This window comes from Vicugna pacos, chromosome 32, assembly GCF_048564905.1.
Source record: "Vicugna pacos chromosome 32, VicPac4, whole genome shotgun sequence".
Lineage (NCBI taxonomy): Eukaryota > Metazoa > Chordata > Mammalia > Artiodactyla > Camelidae > Vicugna > Vicugna pacos.
The window spans coordinates 18264497-18286637 of record NC_133018.1 but is presented as its reverse complement, the minus strand read 5'-3'; the positions used below and the strand labels follow the sequence as shown (position 1 = coordinate 18286637).

Genomic DNA, 22141 nt, shown 5'->3' with positions numbered 1-22141 from the left:
ATCTATGCAGATTGGACCCACCTGAGAAGTTCCCAATGTACGCTTGAAATCTAAAGCAAAGGCCATGGGATCTACCACCTTTTGAGATGGAAAGCAGCTAAGAGAAGGGCAGGCAGCTGTCTTGTACCTCTGGACTCTAGCATGTGAGACACAAAACAGGACCTTACAATGGGTGTATCTGTCTCCAAATCAGGACATATCTGGGTGGTGCAGGAAGACTAAGTGGACGAACAGGGCTGTCCCCAGGGGGCCTGCACGGAAGCACTTCTCTCCTGCGTGGAGAGAAGCCACGGGTAGGGGAAAGGAGCAAAGGGGACTGCAGAAAAGAAGGCAAGAGCTGGGACGAGAGGGGAAGTCTTGCTACTGAGAGAAGCCAGGATCGTCTTTCAGGGGAAGGGGAAGGCTGAGCCGGCTGGAGAGGCACCGGTGTGGCGGGGTTGTGCTCGGAGAGGACCATTGCCTCAGCCTCGGCAGGCTGCTGGAGCCAGATGGGGCTCATGATGCATCCTCCCAGATGGAACGAATCAGGCTTGTCAGACATGCTTCCCTCAGGATACACAGTGTCCCCCTCCCTCGCCCTCTCCCAAATTAGGAGAGAATCACAAGGTGACTTGGGGGGGCAGCCAACCTCCTGGGATCTTTTGTCAACTATCAGGTAACTACAGCGAGATCACAATAGGAGATCTAAACATGCCTCCGCCACCACCACCCCCTTTTTTTCTATTGTGGGACATCAAGGGAGCAAGCTGGTCAGCTTGGGAACAAAGATCCTATTCTAGGAATTTGTCCACTGCAACCCTATCTGCTCGCTGCATTCACAGTTCTTGGATTTCTGCCCAACGGAAACTCTACCTGCTCACTGTGCTACCACTACTGCTGGAGCAACACCCTGGCACCCGGCAGCGAAGGCAGAATCAGAGTAACTCATCCTTTAAAGTTAAAATCGCATTTAATCACCGTTCGTTTTTCTACCAGCCTCAGGAAGCCGCGTCACGTCTGCATTTTAAGCATTTCGTTGTTTAAGGTCTGAGCACTTTAGGGGGTGAAGAAGGAGGACAGTGGAGGAGAACTTTTGAAATCTTTCCACAAAAATCAAAGAACAAACCGACTGGAGGGAAAAATAGCTGCTATATTTAAACAACATTATCCCATCAGGGAGCTATGGTTTTGAAAACCATTCCCGAGTACTTTGTTTGGCACTGCTGTGTGGGTTTCTTTTCTAATTTTTTTTTAAATGGTAACGTTTTTCCCCCTGAGCAGTTACAGCAAAGGAAGTGAAGGGCCTCATTGGTTCATTTGGTAGACGTGTAATTAGCACCTGCTACCTGGCCCCACACTGAGTTAGGCACTGGGGACACAAAGTAAAGGGAGCACTCTAAGTCCTTAAAGCAGATAATTGCCTCGCATTCATTCATTATTATGCCTGTATTCTAAATGCATATGATTCCTGTCCTCCTGGAGTTTATAATCCAGTGAATAAGTGCTAGTGATAAGTGTAATAACAGAGTCCTGGGCATATGTGTGTCCCATTTGCTTTTCCTTCTGCCCCAAATGCAGTTCTCAGCTCTGAATATGCAAAACTGCTGTGTTTTATTCATGGCTCACTTCTCAGAGGGAGGGTAGCCCCGCCCCCCACCTGTCATTCCCATACGTGTGAAGGATCTAGGGCATCTCCAAATAAGGTTTCCAGTGTTCTGTGCTAGTGACTTCTGCTTTCTCCACGCCAGTCAGATCTTTGACTTCTCTTGGTGAAGGAGGCATCTTTTGTTTTGCAAGCCCAACATTCGTTCCCCTCCTTCTGGTAACAGCATCATAGCTTTCCTCTGGGGTATTGTTTTCCAGGGCGTGGGTCCTGAACTAGCAGCATCAACATCACCCGGGAACTTGTTAGAAGTGCAACTTCCTGGGCTCCATCCCAGATCTACTGAATGAGAATTCCGGAGGGAGGGCCCAGCAGTCTGTGTGTTCACCCGCCCTCCAGGTGATGGTGCATGCCAAAGTTTGAAATCACTGCTTTTGGGACCCACTTCTCAACTGTCAGTCCAAGTAGTTCAGGTGGGACTGACCACAATCCCTGCTTCCAGGGGTGGGCACTTGACCCAGAAAAAATAGCCCTTTCCTTCCATTGAAATTGCTAAACTTGGTGGGCTGTAAACTGGAGATGCTCAGGGTGATGTCTGCTGCCACGTGGAGAGAGCCCACAAGACAGTAAAAAGCAAAGGAAAGCAGCAGAGTCAAGAGATGGAGATTCTCAGTTACTTTATTTGAGCACCTGGATCAAGCTGTTGTTCTGAATTTGGACTCTTCCCCCAATAAGTCCTTCTTTTATAAGCATAAGCTAATCAGTTGGTTTTTCTGACACCTAGGCATCAAAAGAATGCTTATTAATGGGGGAGGGGCAAATTCTGGAAAAGACATTCTGTTAAGTTTGGCAAATTCTCAGATGTTAAAGTTATAGTAACACAAGCCATGCCAAACTGGGCACATTTCTGTGAAAAGACCTCTAGAATATGGACTGCTGTAGACAATTTACCTGGATCTTAGAAACACATTCAACAGAGTCCTCTTGTGAAGTTCTCATGGACCAGTAGAGAAATATGGGCTAGATAATACTACAGTGGACTAATATCCCACAGTCAAGACTTTAATTTACATAACAAAGAATGTAAATAGTGTAGCAATCCTGCCCAGCATTCTGCTCAATAAGCATGTGTTCCCCAGTCAGTAAGAGACAGCAGACGTGACTAAGTGGGATGGCCTTAGTTCCCACTTACCTTATGGTGCCAGTTCTGATTCTAATACGTAAGTATGTATTTTTCATATGACATGATCCTTATAGAAATAAAAGCAAAAATAAACAAATGGGACCTAATTAAACTTACAAGCTTTTGCACAGCAAAAGAAACCATAAACAAAATGAAAAGATAACCTACGAACTGGGAGGAAATATTTGCAAACAATGCAATTGACAAGGGCTTAACTTCCAGAGTATACAAACAGCTCATACAACTCAGTAACAACAAAAACAAACAAGCCAATCAAAATACAGGCAGAAGACCTAAACAGACATTTCTCCAGTGAAGACATACAAATGCCCCAATAGGCACATGAAAAGATGCTCACTATTGCTAATTATCAGAGAAATCCAAATCAAAACTATCATGAGGTATCACCTCACACCAGTCAGAATGGCCATCATTCAGAAGCCCACAAATGATAAATGCTGGACAGGCTGTGGAGAAAAGGGAACCCACCTACATTGTTGGTACGGATGTAACTTGGTGCAGCCACTATGGAAAACAGTATGGAGATTCCTTTAAAAACTAAAAACAGAGTTACCATATGACCTGGCAGTCCCACTCCTGGGCTTACACCCGGAGAAAAGTCTAATTCAAAAAGATACATGCACCTCAGTGTTCAGAGCAGCACTATTTACAATAGCCAAGACATGGAAGCAACGTAAATGTCTGTTGACAGATGACTGGATAAAGAAGTTGTGGAACACTACTCAGCCATTAAAAAGAGTGGAATAATGCCATATGCAGCAACATAGATGGACCTGGAGATTGTCATTCTAAGTGAATTATATCAGAGAAAGGCAAATGTCATATGATACCATTTATGTGGAATCTAAAAAAAGACATGAATTTATTTACAAAACAGAAATGGACAGTCATAGAAAACAAACCTATAATTACCAAAGATGAGAGATTTGGGGGGGAATACATTAGAATTTGGGATTAGCAGATACAAACTACTATATACAAAATAGATAAACAAGGTCCTACTGTGTAGAACAGGGAACCATATTTAGTAGCTTGTGATAACCTATAAAGAAAAAGAATATATATGCATAACTGAATCACTGTGCTGTACATCAGAAATCCACAACACTGTAAATCAACTATACTTCAATTTAAAAAAAAGATCCTTAAGTCAAGCTGACTCCATCAGGTGCTCAACCAAAAGAATCATCTATATAATAAAGTGTTACCAGGGGTAAGGAAGCAGGAGAGTGCATTATAAGATTTTCACTTTCCCGACTTTGGAACCTATAGCCAAGTTGATTAATAGCAATTGAACAATTAAATCCAGTTGTTTGGTTATTTTCTGTATGTGTATTTTTTTCTTATTTTTCCTCTTTTAAAAATTTTTTTTATTTTTTGTTATTTTTCTTTTTTAATTTTATTATATTGTATATATATATTTTTTTCATTGAAGTATAGTCAGTTTACAATGTTGTGTCAGTTTCTGGTGTAGTGTACAGCATAATGTTTCAGTCATACAAGAACATACATAGATTCTTTTTCACTGTAAGTTACTACAAGATATTGAATATGGTTCCCTGTGCTTACAGTATAAACTTACTGTTTATATATTTTATATATATTAGTATCTGCAAATCTCAAACTCCCAATTTACCCCTTCCCGCCTCCTCCCCCACCCCATAACCATATTTGTTTTCTATGTCTATGAGTCTGTTTCTGTTTTGTAAATAAGTTTGTCTTTTGCTTTTTTTTAGATTCCGCATAAATGGTATCATATGACATTTGCCTTTCTCTGATATAATTCACTTAGAATGACAATCTCCAGGTCCATCTATGTTGCTGCATATGGCATTATTCCACTCTTTTTAATGGCTGAGTAGTGTTCCACAACTTCTTTATCCAGTCATCTGTCAACAGACATTTACGTTGCTTCCATGTCTTGGCTATTGTAAATAGTGCTGCTCTGAACACTGAGGTGCATGTATCTTTTTGAATTAGACTTTTCTCCGGGTGTAAGCCCAGGAGTGGGACTGCCAGGTCATATGGTAACTCTGTTTTTAGTTTTTAAAGGAATCTCCATACTGTTTTCCATAGTGGCTGCACCAAGTTACATCCGTACCAACAATGTAGGTGGGTTCCCTTTTCTCCACAGCCTGTCCAGCATTTATCATTTGTGGGCTTCTGAATGATGGCCATTCTGACTGGTGTGAGGTGATACCTCATGATAGTTTTGATTTGGATTTCTCTGATAATTAGCAATAGTGAGCATCTTTTCATGTGCCTATTGGGGCATTTGTATGTCTTCACTGGAGAAATGTCTGTTTAGGTCTTCTGCCTGTATTTTGATTGGCTTGTTTGTTTTTGTTGTTACTGAGTTGTATGAGCTGTTTGTATACTCTGGAAGTTAAGCCCTTGTCAATTGCATTGTTTGCAAATACTTTCTCCTAGTTCGTAGGTTGTCTTTTCATTTTGTTTATGGTTTCCTTTGCTGTGCAAAAGCTTGATTGGTTATTTTCTAATCTGGGATGAATGTCTAGAAGTTCTATGGGATCAAGACATAGAAGTCAGAAGTCATGAGTATCAAATTGGTGTGTAACCCAAGTTTGAGTGTATAGCTAAAACATCACTTGAAGATGAAGACTCCAGAGGACCGCAGCACACTACAAAAATGGGCCAAAGTGAATGTGAAAATATTCCATGGCAGAAACCAAGCCACGGAACAGAGATCCTAAATCAAATACTTCAGGCTGAGAAAGGTAACAGTCCTCCTGCCTGGAGTGCCTTTATCTTTGCCGAGGTGAGGCTGAAGAACTGGTAAAGAAATGGTGCAGACCCGGTCTGAGAGGGAAAAGAACCACCAGCCCTCCATTACCACACCACACCCCCAGCATGCAGTCACGTGTCCTTCCTGAAAGAGGCTCCAATTCTGTGACCTAACTAGTTTCCACCTTGCTTCTCTTAGTGCATTGCTATTAGAATTTTTTTGTGTTTGGTGTAAGGTTTTGTTGGTCCTTTTCCAAGTATCAATCAAAACTGCATGTCAGCCTCCACTCCTTGGAAATAATTAAATGAAATGACACGCCTGATTTTTCGGCTGATAATGCACTGTTATTTGCATCTGTTAAAGGGCTTTATCTTTTAAGTCCTGAGGCTGAGACATCTGGGACAACTCAGGTGACTTTTGCTCTGCTTTGGCCCATGTGGATGGTGCACGGTAGCGAAACACAGAGGTGGACTAAGTGCTTCATTCTGCGACATAGTCCCTTAAGGAAACTGCTCTTTGTGATGCGAACGTGTTCACCTTTTGTTCATAAATTCAACACGAAGGCCCCTTTTGCTTTATACTGGCAAAATTCCGTTCATCTTGCTGTTTCCTAGGTTTTCTACAGACCTCACGAGCAAATTATCTGTGGTTTAAGGATAGATTTTTAGATTAAAGTCCCTATTGGGTAAAGCGGGAGTGTCGAAAATAGCCTTGATCTTAATACCCAAGCGAAGCACCTTCTAGCACAACTCTTGCTGCTGTTTAGCAGTTACAGTAGCGTAATCTGTGACTTCCATGCAGACATGTATCAAAGGCTGTGTGGGATATTAAAAATAAAATGAAACCTCCTTCTTCCTAAGAGTGGAATTCCCTCCGAGCACACAACCCGCTAGGGAAGGGCTGGTATTTGCATGCGGTGAAGCTCTAGGCTGGGGGTGTGGGATGCGGTGTTCCTGAAGCGACTGATGAGGGATTCTGGCCGTGTGGGAAGTGAACTGCGGAATTCCCCACCTTGATTCCAGAGAGGGCTCAGAAGGAAACAGATTAAGATGCAGAGCGCTGCCCTGGAGGCGGAGGGCGAGGGGGCGAGACGAGGACACTAACCCCAGGGCGCTTCAAGAAGCTCCGTGGGGACCGAATTCTTAGGTTCCTTCCGCCTCGCCTTCCCAGTCACCCACCCCAGCCCAAGGCCAACCCTGAAGGGCAGGCAGTTCCCTCGGGGCAGTGAATGCAGGGAGCCCACCGTGAGCCCGCCACTCCCTGGGTTCTACGTCTGCAGGTGGTTGGAGAGGCGCAGATCCAGAACCGCAAGAGCCAGACCGGGGTCCAAAGCTCGCCCTCTGCGGGCCCGCCGGCCGCAGAGCGCAGTCCGCGGGCGCGGCGCGCGCCGGCCTCGATCCGGGTTCCTGGGGGCGGTGCGCGGGAGGGGGCGGGGCTTGCGCGGCCGCGTGGGCGCTAGTCGCGCGGGAGGGAGGGAGCCGGAGGGAGGGGGCGGGGCCGCGCCGTCCGCGCCGCGCTGGGCCCTCTCGGCCAATGAGCGGCGTCCACATGCCGCGGCGGCGGCGAGAGGGGAGGCAGCGGCGGATAAATGCTATTAGAGCAGCCGCCGCGGAGCCGTCCCCGACGCCACCTCCTCCGCCGCCGCAGTTTCCTCCGCTGCTGTCGGGGGTGCGGAGCTGAGGGAAGAGGGCGAGCGTGCTGCGCACCACCCCGCCGGCTCGCCTCCCTCGCTCCGTTCCGCTCTCAGGGGTCGGCCTAGCGCCCCCTCCTCCAGCCCGGGCGGGGCCGAGAATCACCTGAAGAGAACGGGGAGGGGGCTCGGGGGCCGCGGCCTGCGCTCCCTGCGGGCGGTTGAGAGTGAAGGAGGCCCTCCCTTCTGACCAAGGGAGGGAGGGTCGGGAGCCCCCCCCCTCCAGCTGAGCCCGGGGCGGGCGCCGGCGAGGGCCGGGCAGCGAGAGGGGTGGTTGTCTGGGGGAGGGGGCGCGGGGTGATTCAGCGCCGGGCGAGGCGGAAGCGGCTGGAGGAGGAGAAGGAGGGGGAGAGGCCAGTCCGCTCCTGGGCGCCCGGGGTGGCACAAGCCCGCGGCCCGAGTGCGAGGCGGAGGCGAGGAGGCCGCGGGGACTGGAGGCGAGGCCGGCTGGGCCCCCGCAGCCATGGAGAACGCGCACACAAAGACGGTGGAGGAGGTGCTGGGCCACTTCGGCGTCAACGAGAGCACAGGACTGAGCCTGGAGCAGGTCAAGAAGCTCAAGGAGAAATGGGGCTCCAACGGTAGGTGCCCGGCGCCGGGGGTGCAGGGGCCCCGCGCGGCTCGGCGCGGGCCCGAGAGCCAGGGAAGATGGCTGACCGGGCTCCACCTCGTGGGTTTCGGCTCCGCGCCCGCCGAGGGCTGCAGGCGGCGGGTTGAGCCCGCGCGCCCGCCCTGCGGGAGAAGGCTTGCAGGCGGGGGCCGCTGGGGTCGGGTCTGCGCTTCCTCTCGACCTCCTCGTGGTTCCAGCGTGGTTCCAGCCCTTGACCTTCTCCGCACGCGGCTAGCTTGGCGGCCTCTCACCAGCAGCAGCTGGCCCCGGCGGAGGGAGGGATGAGTCTCCTGCAGCTGGATTCAGCCCTGCGAGACATTTTCTCGTCCCCAGCCGGTTTATGAGGCGTCACTAGTTGAGAATGCCTCTGACGGTTCCTGTACTACCCAAACTTGCACATCTGGCTGAAGTGATGACAGAGCTGAAATGACTCCTTGTTTCAGGAGCCCTGTTTAGGTGGCCATGAGATTCCACGTTTTGGAGTAGACCGATGCAACAAATACTGCATTTTTTTCTTGGGGTACTCTTTTAGTATGGTTTACATTAAAAATGGTTGAATGTTCATATACCTAGGTATCTCTTTGAAAAGACAGTGATAATTTAATAATTCTTTTTGTAAGGACAGTGCTAAAATGTTTTTTCCCCTCCTCCTTTTGACATGTTGCTTGGCGGATTTCTACATTCTACAGAGTTACCGGCTGAAGAAGGTAAGTAATCATAACATGTTTTTACCACCCCCCACTTTGTGCTGATTGTTAAGATGACATTTACAACAAATATGTTTGTTTCTAACAGGAAAAACCTTGCTGGAACTTGTAATTGAGCAGTTTGAAGACTTACTAGTTAGAATTTTATTGTTGGCAGCATGTATATCTTTTGTAAGTATAAAAAAATTTATTTTCTCCCACAAAAGTTGAGAATATATATACCTAGATGGAAAACCAGGAAACTAATGTCTGTTGAGTGCGAGCATTATATTTGGAGGTTTATTTATTTTAATTGGGGGAGGTGATTAGGTTTACTTATTTATTTTTAGAGGAGGTACTGGGAATTGAACCCAGGGCCTTGTGTATGCTAAGCATGCGCTCTACTACTTGAGCTATACCCTGCACCCTGTATTTGGAATTTTAAGCTGTGTCTTCATGTGTTGTAGTGGTGTTTTTCGGTTTTTTGGAAAACCTAGGTATTTTAAAATTAGAAACAAAGCATTTGAAGCCATTCGTGCACAGAAAATAAATGGATGCCTGAAATTTACGGTGCAGTTAGAAATTATATCCAAATGTGGCAAGGTCTTGTAAATTCTTGTGGTTTATCAGCCTTTAATATCAAAAAGTTCTTTATTGGAAGGCCTTTTCTGTTTTGAGTTCTTCCATTGTGTAAGATCATACTAAGATGATGTTGGACTCTTTGTAGTCTGTAAATAGAACTTACAAAAGGAATATTCCAGTTGCTCTCCCTTCCTGGTAATGGCAAGGTGACAGTTGTTTCTGACAGTGACAAGAATGATGACGGCAGTGATGGCACTATTGTTGACCAAATTTGGTCACTGACCTTTAGGGTGGTATATTTATCTAAACTGGACCCCTGTCTTGAGTGACTCCTAGGTTGAGAGAACAAGGTTCAGTACAGTTAGTTCTAGATCTTAAAAGAAAAAAAAAGCATAATAATTTTTCTTGTTTTGTATGTACTTACGTGCTTGAGTCCTGTATGGTTGCTAAGAAACTAGTGAAATGCAGAGAACTACAGCAGAAGAAAGGTGATGGGGGTTGGCAAGGATATTTCTAGGTTATTAACATTTATTTTCTGTTCAGTATTTTTTATTGCTTTTTTTTCTTGGGCAGTGGACTACGAAGTTTTCCTTAAAATGGTCATGAATAGGATACAGATGTCCCTAATTCTAATAGCATGAGATGCCTTTTGTTCTTAAATTACAGTATTTTATTTTTATAAAAACCAAGGTGGGAAGTGACACTTGGTGCGATACTTTTTCAGGCTTTGCAAGATTGACAGCTTCAAAGTTACATTTTTGTATGTTTGTTGTATGCAAGCCCCAGGGATTTACCTCAGTCCTTATTGACAACCATACCATAGAGGGCTATTTTGAGAACTAAATAAACAAAGCAGTGGGCATTTCTTTACTTTATGTAAAGGAAAAAAATTGACAAGAGGTGAACTTTTTGGAAAGTTTCTGTACACAGTTTCTGCCATGAGACTTTAATATATCGCACAATGTTAGCCAAGGGATGTGTAGCCATTAATAATTAATTTCTGATGAATCTTTTCTGTGGTTTTCATTGAAAAAAATTAAGAGAGTATCACAGCAAACCACTCAGTGTCTTGAGTTAATCACTCCACACCTTTTATGTGTCTGTTTTTCTTGATTAATTTTAAAAAATCCTCAATGACCGCTGTTTTACCAGCTAAGATGCAGGAGTGGAGCCATTTAATTGACTCCATGTAGTTTCCATACATTGTCATGGGACAAAACAGATATGTTTGCACTAGTATATTTATATTTAAGCTGGCTACAGAATTCTAAGGTAGTCTCAACTTTCGTGGTTTTAATACTGTGGTTCAGTAAGGTCTTTGGAGACCTCTTGGAAGGTAATCAGCTGGGGTATACATGCCACAGATAAAATAAATTTTTATTGAGTTACCATGTGTGTGTGTAACTGAAGGCAGTGTTGTAACATCAGTGGCATCATTTCCAGTAAACAAGCTGTTGACTATTTGGGTTATATAGGATCTCAAGTGGCCGGTTTGAGTGACTATATTAATACTTGAAGTAATGATGTGATTTTTTTTTTTTTTTTTTTTTTTTTTACTTTGAAGGAAGGCGCTTATAGCTTCTAGGCATTTCCAAATGGGTTTTAAAATAAATGCTGTAATTTTGTTGTAGGATGTTGGCCTTTTACAGCTTTATACAGCTGTGTTTTGGAGTTGAAATTTGAGTTACCTTTTTGGTAACTACATGGAGTTACTGCTTAGGAAGTGAACTGCGTTACATTTTTACTTTATGGGTTGCTAAACAGAAAGATATAAACATTTATTGTTTCGGGAGTACTGTTGCTTAATTTACTTTGATTTGTTTGATCTAGAAATTGCGATGTGAAACTTGTTTCATTGATTCTGATTGTCACATGGGTTTGGCACTATTGCTGCATCGTACTTTACCTTTTCATTCCTCATTTCTTTATCTTTCAAAAGAGCAGAGTCTTTTTTGTGGTAGTCAGTTTACTCTTCCTTGACAGGAACAATACGGTAAAGTATACATGTTCTTTTAGAGGAGCAAATGGGCAGTTTTTATAATCTATACATGACGCATCATCAGGTTCTGCTCAAGTTAAAGAGAAATACGAGGCTTTAATGGTTTATTTTAAATATCAAACTAAGTAGTAAACTGTTAACCATAGTTAATATTTTGCTGTGGCAGAAAGTAGGAAACAACTTTAATATTTTACACTTGTGACCTGTAGGGATAAAGTTTAATTAACTTGTAATAGTCACCAAGATAGTTATTTTGTTTTTTAAGGTCTCTTGGATTGGAAGAAGTGACCTATATATCTCCCATTTGTATATGAAGTAACGTTAGAAATTCCTTAAGGTCCTTTCACGACCTTTCTATCCTTTCACTCTGTCTTTCTGTCCTCCCTGGTCACCAACTTTGCCCTTCATAACACATCCTATGGTTGCTTAACTGGAAGGATTGTTCTTTCGCTGCTTCATTAGCCTTTAGTACATGGCACAGACACTGGGGAACACAGCATTGAACAAAACAGTCTCTTACCTGGAGCTGACATTCTAGTGGAGACAGATAAGAGTAAAATATATAAGTGCTTTGGAGAAAAAATAAGGTGTTGGAGGAGGGCAGTGGTAGAACAGGGGAGTTGGGAGGACTGAGTGTAATTCTCAGATATGGTGGTTAGGAAAGGCCTCCAAGGTGACATTTACCTGCAGGAGGCGAGCGTGAGGATCTTGTCTCATTTGTCTGAATCATAAAGTCCTTTGTGGTAACACAATTTGCATAAGTTTCTCTACCCTCCACCCTGATTTCCCCACCTCAGCCTCATGGATTGACTAAACGCTGATAAAACTTTCTTAGACTTCTCAGCTTTCATTTACATTTGAATAATTTCTTTCTTCCTACTGGATTTTTTTTTTTTAATGTTTCATTTTTTGTATTCTTTTTTAATCGAAGTATAGTCAGTTTACACTGTTGTGTCAATCCTACTGGACCCTTTAAAGGGATTCTTAATGCCTTTTTAGAGTCTCAGTGCTTTTGATATAACAATTGGATGAGATTGTAGCATTTTCAAAATACATGAGATTCATTTACTTTGGTTTTCTCAGATATATTCAGGAAGCATTTGATAATGCGATTTAAATTTTTTTGTGTGTTTCTTTTAATTTTTTATTTTAAAAACGGGATAAAATGGGCAGTTTACTGATTGGTATAAGTAATTTATTTACAGCCTTTCTTTAAAATATGGTTTGAAAGGTGAATGTGTATGGAGTTTTTTCTTTGTTTTGTTTGAAGAACAAAGTCTGAAATTATTGAAGTGTCTTCACATAAGCTTTGTGTCTGGATCAAAAGAGAATATATAGCCTAATTCATACTGTTTTCAATTACTGGAAGAATTTTTGTTTCTCATCCCAGAAAATTGCCATAACGCTGGTGATACTTTCCTTGTGAAACGTTTAATTTCTATTTCTTCTTACAAAATTTTTTCCGTGTGATTTCTTCCTTCATTGAACAAGTGTTTGTGTGCCTGAAGGTATTGCAGATTTCGAAGGATACAAGGAGGAATGCAGACCTCAGATATGTTTTAAGACCCTCAATTTTAAGATTGTGCTTATGATCTTTTTCTTTTTATGGTCTTGTTAAGAACTCAGCACATTATCATAGATTACTGAGTGACAGTACCATGATTGTCTCCTAGTTTACACCAGAACCTGCCTTTTACGTTGGGTTAAAATTTGCTTAGCTCATTAAACTCTGCTCTCTAGCATCTTTTGGCTGTACTGTCAGAAATTACCACAATGTATGCAGATGAGTCTTACACATATAGCAATTAGAGGATACCCTCGCCTAGCAGGTGGTTACTTTGAATAGGATTGACAAGTTTGAAACTTTGAACTTGCTGAATAATGTAAGCCCCAGAAGTACTGTTACTGTATTAACAGTGCAAAGCAAAGAAAGAAAAAACATTTTGTGCCTACAGTTATACTGCAATGGCCCTTCCTTCCACTCCCCTTTGATATTGTTGATGAGGTTGGTTACCTTTTTGCTCTTTTAATTAGTTCACATACTGCCAGGTAGGAACTTGTACCTTAGACATTGTATGAGATTTTGTTTAATTCATTCATGCATCTATTCAGTAATAATGTAGTGAGCATCAGCTATGTACCGGAGACTCTTCTAGGCCCCTGGGGATAGTGTAGAGCAAAAGGAAATGCAAACAAATAGTCCGTCATATTCAACCTGTTCTCAATAAAGATTTTTTAGAAACATTCTCTCTCCTCTCCCCTGTATAAATATGTTTTGTATAACTTCTGGTAAACTGTAATTATGAGCTGTCTGTATTATAATGCTAGTAAGACATAACGTGCCACTCATCCAGCTTTCCTCTTCTTTTCGCTATACCCTTCCTCATCTCATGAGAGTCATTCATTTGTCGGCATAATCTTCCCTTCTACTTAAGAGGTTTTCTTTTCAATAGAAGAAAACCGTGAAGGACTGCACAGTGTGGTTTGAACATGATTGACTGGATTGGTTCTTGGCAGTAAATGAAATATGGTTGGTCTTCATTTTTAGTTAATTCTTTGGGTTATTTGTGGGTTTAAAAATAGATTTTTTTTAAGTATTTGGAAAATTGGTAGTTGTCAGTGTTAAACAGGTTCAGCATCATCCTTCCACACTAAGAAATTTGCCCACTAGTTTCTTATCAAGCAGTTAATTACACATTCTTCAGAACCTTTGAAGAACTGTGAGTGCCTGTGTTTCTTACACATAAACATTTGAAGTCATAGGGGGCGAGGGGAAGGTATAGCTCAAGTGGTAGAGCGTGTGCTTAGTGTGTACAACAAGGTCCTGGGTTCAATTCCCAGTACCTCCTCTAAAAATAAACAGACCTAATTACCTGCCCCCCACAATAATAATTTTTTTTAATTAAGTCGTAGGGGGAGAAAAGGCTCTTATTTTGTACAAATGAGGGTTGTTATGTTGTTGATGAATATCACTTAGGCAAAGGAACCGCACATTTCTTAGAAGGTAGAGATTTGCCTTGATAATCCTGTCACTGCTTGCCTTAGTCTTTTCCTTTGCTCCAGCTGGTACAGGATATTGCTTTAAGTTTGTTCCTCAGGCCTAGCTGCCAAGAGGGAAATTCATTCCCGCTTTAACAAGGTGTGAAGCTTATCTTACAGTTGCTAATGCCTCACTGACCTTTTGGAAAGGTCCTAGTTACTCTTCAAGTTGAGCAATTTTTCTCCCCCAAGAGCTAATTAAGTTTCTTATTTCTGATATGCTCTCCTTGGCAAGTGTTCGAAAGGCTAGTATCAAAGCAGCTGTGATCTTGCATCTATCAAAATTTATAACTTCCTAGAGAAGTTTTCATTCTGGCATTAGGCCTGGCCTTAACACCAGGAATGCCCTGCTGAAAGCTTGCAGCAACATTTGTATTAATTCTGGTTTTCTGCCTGCTTTGGTTCATTAGCTGTCAGTAGTGATTGGCATCTGCCAGGACCCGGTCCTTGTGTCTCCTGGTTTCTTTCCTTCGCAAATTGGTATTTCTTGTTAACTCATTGTTACCCTCTTTACTTGCAGACCCCATGTTGGGCCTTGCCATAATTACCTTTCTGGGTTGTTTGCTATTTGTGTAAAAGCTTACTTATAGTATTCCACTAAGTAGAAACATAATCGGGTGATTTTATTATTGCCATAAATTATATATGACAATATTAAAAGAGTGTATTGTGAAATATGCAGACATTTTGAGCAACGTTAAAAAGCAAAGGCAAATCATACCTCCCAGATTGAATCGTTAAATACGTTCAACATCCTTTCTGGATTGGCAGTTTTCCACAAAAATTAGTTGTTAAATTTTTAACCATTTAGATGTTTCTTTTACCATGTTCTTTATTATTATTTTGAGATTCATTGTGTTGGATCTTCTCTTACCATCTTAGAGTTGCTCAGTTACAAAGTACAGTGTGGCTCTCTTAACTTGCAGCTTTTAAATCTTACCTAGAGTTACGGTTGTGTGACCCAGAAGTTAATTCTCTGCTCATTTTTCTTGGGATAGTGTTCTGTGTCCAGTTATAACGTTTTTGGACTTAACATCCTCTCTGAAGTGCTGTGTTGCTATACTGGATGTCATATGGAGGATAACCTTCAAAATACATTCTGATCACCAAGCAACCTTGCAGTAACGACCTTTAGTAACACCACTGAAAATAAGTGGGACGTTAACAGTTTATATACTCTAATTTTGAGACAGTAATCAAGTTATTTTTGCTATGAATGTATGTCACATAGATATTATTTGATACGAATATTAACTAAATTATCAAAGTTTGATGGTTTCCTCTAATAGAATCAGGAATTTGTTTTATTTCTTCTGGGAAAAAAATATAAAATGTGGGATTTAGTCCCTTAAGAGTATTTTTTAAATTATTTTAAAACAATTATACAAAAAAATTAATAAGCTTTTTAAGGGTATTGTTAAGAAGTTTATAGTTTTACACCAGAGACTAACACAACATTGTTAATTGACCATACTTCAATTTTTTTTAAGTTTGTAGTTTTGATTCTTAAGAATTATTGGGAACAAGGCATAAACTGATTGTCGTTACATTTTGCTACCATTTGTTTCTAAGGATGGTAAGAAGAGGTTTTGTATATTATAATTACTTCAGTGCCACCGCTTCTGTTGTAAAAGCGTAAGAACACATTGCAATTCTAACATATGCTATTTGTCTTTTAGGTTTTGGCTTGGTTTGAAGAAGGTGAAGAAACAATTACAGCCTTTGTAGAACCTTTTGTAATTTTACTTATATTAGTAGCCAATGCAATTGTGGGTGTATGGCAGGTAAGCAAAAATTACTGCAGTGCTGGACTTTGGTAGTTTATGTGATTTTAAACTACTAGTCTTTCTGTTATGTTTTGCCTCGTCTGTTACAGACTAAAAATGCCTGTGGAGCTAAACGTGTTTTTTCTTCTATTAATTTACTTAATGGCAAAATTTTAGACCTTTTATGCATGTGTACTTTGCAGTTAAAATTGCTCATCCTTCATGATAGCATGGAGTTAAGAACAAACAGTAGATGAGAGAGGCTACATAAGAAAAACCAGAAGGTTTGAACCAGTACCTGTCTTTATATTTCCTAGCTGCTTCCTGTGAAAAACTTCAGAAAAATCAGTGTTTTCTTTTTCTCTCCTTGGATTTTTTTTCTTGTTATTTGTGAATTTAGCTGTAAAAATTGTTTAAATCCTAAATTGTTCTACCTTCAAAGCATACTCCTGGCTGTTTTCCCTTAATGGCCCAGTGCCCAGGTCTTTCCTACTCCCAGAGTGGAAGCTAGTTTTACTACAGAAACGTAGTAGGATCACACATTCACGTGATTGGTCTTCTGCACATAGCTAGTTTGAGACTTCTGACTTACAGTGATTTTTGTACGGCAGAAGATACTCCCATTTGACAGATGTTACGTTGAGGTTCAGAGTGATTCACTCATCAAAGGCCCTGCAGGTAGTACATGCAAAGAGTATCTGGGATTTGAATCCAGGCCCAGGCTGATCTGAATTTCAGAGTGAAATTTTATAGAAGTTTATACAGGACTTTTTCATATTTTCTTAGCTTAAAGAAAAAAATAACATTCTTAGTTATTTGTGTTTTTTTTTTTAACATTCTTAGATCTTAATCCTATTTACGTAATATACAGAATGGTGCGAGCAGTGCTAGAGAGTTCTTGCTTTCTGGAAGTAAGGGCAAGTATGACTATAGTATAAGGTAGTGTTGTGGGGGAGGCGTGTGTTTCTGACCAATGTCATCAAGGAAGGCTGACAAGAAATTGGAACTATGGAGAAATGGGAGTTCTGTGGGTGGAGATTGGGGAGAATATTCAGAGTGGGGGCAACATGAGCAGAAACGTACAAAATATGTTTGAGGAATGACATTTAGACCTGTTTGGGTTTGAGTGGAGGAGGTAAGAGTTGTAAGCTTTTAAACAAAGGAAACCTTAGAAGGTCTTCTAAGTTTTTGTAGTAAGTTAGGTATATTTCTGTTTGCCCGAGCTGATCTGTTTTTAATATAACCTATTTGAATCTATGGTCATTTGCTTTCCTTTTCCACCCCCAATACTATAAATACTCCTCTTGCTAGTTTGATTTGGGGGAAGCTTTTTAAATGATTTTAATTGGCATCTTTGTCCTTGGGGTCTGAGATAATTTATCTTACAGGTTTATGCTTCTAGTTTAAGTGTACCTCTGCTGATTTTTCAGTAGGGATAAAATACAGTGCTCCTGAGAAATTTTCTTAACCTTGATCAGTCCACTTAAACTCTACCTGAAGAGAAGAAAGAAGTAAAAGTGGCACAATTCATAAATTGAGGGGGAGAAAATCCTGAGGAATAAGAAGCTTTAAATTTGACTAACTGAATAGCAGCAATGCTCAGAATTTATTCTTTCTGCAATATCCTTAGTGTTTGAACTTAGCCTGAAGGACCTTTTAGCAGTAACATTAATTTGAGTTACATATTCTAGTATTTCTGTTAATTATAAGGTGATGCAGATTCTTTAAGCAGATCGGATATGGGATTGAAATTATTTTTATCATGAATTTTGCAAATTTAGGGTTTTCTATACTTTTTCAGGGGCGTACATAAAAATTGAGACATGTATCATTAGCTTTTAGTTTTGTGTCATCTGAATTGTCTTTGTGAAAAGTCCCTAAACCTGCAAATTACAGTTTTTGCCACAAGGTGAAAAATGAGATCACATGATTTTGAGCATAAACTTTATTCAAATAAATATTAAATTGAAGAGCTTTAAATTGGAGGGCAAAAATATGAGAGAAATGAAAAAATTCTTTCCTTCATCTATTGAGTAACCTTACCTGGGCATGTACTTTGTACATTTGCTCCTTGACTTCTAATTGCTTATTTTCTGAAAGGAGAGAAGACAAATTTGGCAAAGTTGCTTTCCTTCATTCCTTCTTTCCTTCCTCCTTCTCTCCCTCCCTCTTAGCTTTTTTTCAGCATGACTCATTTTGATTGCACATCTTTTATCTTGAACTTAGGAAAGAAAAATTGTGTGTGACTAAGTCTTGCCCTGTTCATATATAATGTGGTAAATATGGTATGTGACTGGCAGCGCTATTATGAGATTCCAGCCATTTATTGGTCTTTACAACTGGAGAGAGAGTTAGAATTTGTGAGAAGAAACTTGATTTTCTTAATTCATCACTCAAAGCATTTACTTTGTGCCAAAACACAGTGTAAGCATTTTGCATATAGCTTGTAAACCCTCATAACCCTTGAGGGTAGGTACTATTTAGTGTTCTGGTTTTGTAGGCAGTAAACCTGTGTGTCATGTAACTTGTCTACAGTCACATAGGTGTCGAGTGGAAAAGCTTGGAATGAGCCTAGGCTGTCCAGTCCCAGATCCATCACCTTTCATGGGAGATGAGGTTGACTTAATAGTATGAGTGTGTGGCTGAAGGTGTGGTCCATGTCGCAGTGTGCTTAGGGACAGCAGGTTCTAGAACTGTTTTTCTCTGTTGATTTCATCTCCTTACCCCTCTTAGGGAGCTTATCTCTTCATTTTTAATACAAAATCATGAGGGCCTAGTGTTTATACCTTAAGATGTGAATTATTTACTACAAGTGGCATTAATGTGCATCTCTTGAGGCTTTTACTTTTTTTTAAGTTTAGATTGGAACTCTAAAATTTGATTCCTAGGGCTAGAAGTACTTGCAGTGGCAGGCTGTGTTTACTACTTTTAGCTTTTGTTTTCTTTTTTACAGGAAAGAAATGCTGAAAATGCAATCGAAGCCCTTAAGGAGTATGAGCCTGAAATGGGCAAAGTGTATCGACAGGACAGAAAGAGTGTACAGCGGATTAAAGCTAAAGACATAGTTCCTGGTGATATTGTAGAAATTGCTGGTGAGTTGAGTTTGTCATTTTTGTTTTATTTTAGATTGTACATCTGAATGCAGTCCTTTTCTCAAGACTCACAATTGTTTTAAAAGTTATGCTCATACATATCAATTATATTAACCGATTTTTTTGTGCCATCCAGACCAATCATGTTTTCTGTAAAATTCTTTCAAAGTGTTTCGGCCCCTCCCTTCGTGTTGTTGATAAAATGTTGATTCTACATCTTTTATCTTAAACTTAGGAAAGAAAAATTGTGTGTGACTAAGTCCTGACCTGTTCATATCTAATATTATAGTAAATATGGTATGTGACTGGCAGTGCTGTTGTGAGATTCCAGCCGTTTACTGATGTTTACTACTGGAGAGAGATTTAGAATTTAGAATTTAAAAAAAAAAAGGTGTTTTGAATTAGTGTGCTTATTGCTTCTAGGGCGTTGTCGAGCACCAGTGCTGGGGAGACAGTGAAGTTAGTCTTGATTTGACAGTTAGTTGTAGTGAGTAGTTTGTTAGTTAATGGCTACATAATTTTTCTTGTTTTGGTTCTTGGCACAAATATTAAGTCATATTTGCAGTGGTCAAACTAAGTTGATGGTTAAGGGTAATTTCATGACTTTAAAAGCTCTATTTAAAAATACTTGATGTTGCACTGAGCCAGGGATCTCAGCCTGGGATCTGTCTGTGTTTGGGCTCTTAAGAGTCCATGAATCTGCTGCAAGGCCAGAGCTCTGCACAGTTCTCAAAGGGGTCCATATCCTCATTGCCCTTGATCAATGCCATGTTCTCAGGTAGCCCAGAAGACCCCTGGAGCCAGGCAGAACATCTCATCTTTTTGCTGGGGAATCGTTCCATTGGGTTATTCAAATTATCACACACCCCTGAGCTCAGAATATTTTTCTTTTTGTGAATTGTCTTATAGTAACACTTTTACACTGACTTGGGAAAGTGTGCTTTGTCTTCATTGTTTTACTTATTTTAATGAAAATTCAGAGAGCTATGTATGTCTCTTGGCCTGTGCTCTACAGTTTTAGCCTCTGAAAGTAAATTACCTGTCATAGGTATTCTTTTATCATTAAATGTTGTTATTTTTTCCCAGAAAAAGAGTGTTGCCTGTATACCAACATTTTGATTACTTAGGACTGCAAAGTGTGTGTAAATGACCTAACAGCTTACTTAATAGTGTTAACAAAAGTATAACTCAGAATGAAGTGTTTTGATCAGTGGATTTTTTTAAACTTAATTTTGGACATAATTTCAGACTTAAAAGTTGCAAAAATAGTAAGAGTTCCCATATACATAGCCTTTGCCCAGATTCTCCAAATAGTAACATTTTATCACATGAGTATTACCCTCTTTCAGTCTGTGTCTTTTATATTCACACATTTTTTTCTGAACTATTTGAGAGTAAGTTGCAGGAATGATGCCTCTATTCCTAAACACTTGAATGCTTATTTTATAAAATTGAGAGCATTCTCTAAATATAACTCAAATATTATCTAAGTAAAAAAAAAAACTGATAAAATACTGTTATCTGATCTATAGACCTTACTCAGATTTTACCTTTTGTCACAGTGGATTTTACAGCACACACATGAGTTAGGGAATTCTGGTGGTGATGCAGAGGGTCCTCTTGATTCTTGATTCTTCCTTCTCTCACTCTCTAAGACCAGTTGATTCTGTCCCCAAAACACACCCAAATTTGTTCACTTCTTTTTCCTCAGTCACCATGCCTGTCCCACCATCACCTCACACTGTCATTGTGTCTCAGCAAGGCTCTGGCTTCCTTTGTCTTCCAGTCTTTTCTCTGCACAGCAGCCAGAGTTTCCTAAAGGTCGTGTTTACTCACCTGCTAAAACCCTTCAGTGGCTTCTCTCTTGCACCAGAAATACAAAATTCTTCTTGGACCTGAATGACCTTGCATTGTATGGTGCCCGCCTGCTTCTGTGATTTCCTCTTACCCCACTCCCTGTACTCTGGCCATGTAGGACTCTTTTTTTCAGTTTTCAATACCGCCAAACTTACCTGGCCTTTTTGGGTGGTTAAGCAAATGTTATGTACTTTATTAATTTGCCCAGCGCACAAATCTAACAGTGGCAAAGCTTTGGTTATAACCCAGCTATACCTGACTTCTCTTGCTCACTGTGAAATGCTGTTCCCTGTATGTAGAGTTTTATACGTTGCTCTTGATAGTTCAGGAAGGACAGATAATGACTGAGCCACAGTGTGTATGACATGGGAGTAGTATCCCTTTCTGATTTTGTTTGTTTATATTGTGGTAAAGTATGCGTAATACAAAGCTTACCATTTTAACCACCTGTAAGTGTACAGTTCTGTGGCTTTAAGTATGTTCACATCGCTGCACAGCTGTCACCACTATCCATCTCCAGAACTGTTTCAGCTTTCCAGACTGAAACTGTTGAGCAATTTCCCTTTACCTCCCTTCCTCTAGGTCCTTCCAACCACTGCCTTCCTTTTAATATTCAAAAAACATATTAAAAGATGAGTTTAAATCCCCCTCTTGAGTGAATGTACTTGCTAGTCCTGGTAACTGTTCTGAGCAGTGTGCATGTTTGGGCCCACGCCGCTTTCACCCGTTTCTGAATCCTTTGTGAAGAGTCCGTCGTTAGGAGGATACTTAACATTTTTTCCTCCAACTCTGCCCCCACTGCATGCTAATTCCTAAAAGCATGTGCAGTGCTTGGACATGAGGCTCTTATATTCTGCTCTTGACTCTGTCCATTCTGAGAGATGGAGAACAGAGGTGATACCCAGTTTTAGAGAGATAAGAACTTTTTATTAACTTTTTATTACTGCTAGGCAGTGAGCATCTTACGGGCAGAACTGTGTCACACTGACCATTGCAGCTCTGTTGCTGAGCATGTAACAAGTGCTCAGTGAGTAATAAACATGAAATCAGAAGTATAGAGTAAGTTTAGCTAATGTAAACCTGCTTATTGTGCAACTTCTGTGCAAAACAGATAATTTGAAGTCAGTAACTTAAGTTTCAGGTGTGTGCCAGATACAGCGATAAACTAGCTAGTGCTTGGTTTTTAACCATCAGCCACTCTACACACGTGTGCTGTTACAGTTGAAACTGGTTTATTGCTTGTCTTCAGCTGCAGATGATTTGCTAGAGAACACGCGGTATACTTAGC

At 40.9% G+C, this 22141-nt stretch overlaps 1 protein-coding gene across 2 annotated transcripts in view; it reads left to right on the top strand.

Moving 5' to 3' along the window:
- The first annotated feature begins 7081 nt into the window (after window positions 1–7081).
- ATP2A2 (ATPase sarcoplasmic/endoplasmic reticulum Ca2+ transporting 2) overlaps window positions 7082–22141 on the top strand; it is a 52239-nt gene continuing 37179 nt past the window's right edge. Inside the window, exons 1-5 of one of the 2 annotated variants that reach the window (XM_006204861.2) lie at window positions 7082–7803; window positions 8522–8539; window positions 8628–8710; window positions 15818–15922; window positions 18858–18996. In XM_006204861.2, coding sequence (XP_006204923.1) covers window positions 7686–7803; window positions 8522–8539; window positions 8628–8710; window positions 15818–15922; window positions 18858–18996 — 463 coding nt within the window. In that variant the 5' untranslated portion in view covers window positions 7082–7685. The remainder of the gene's footprint in view (window positions 7804–8521; window positions 8540–8627; window positions 8711–15817; window positions 15923–18857; window positions 18997–22141) is intronic. The other variant, XM_006204859.2, reaches the window with a different exon arrangement.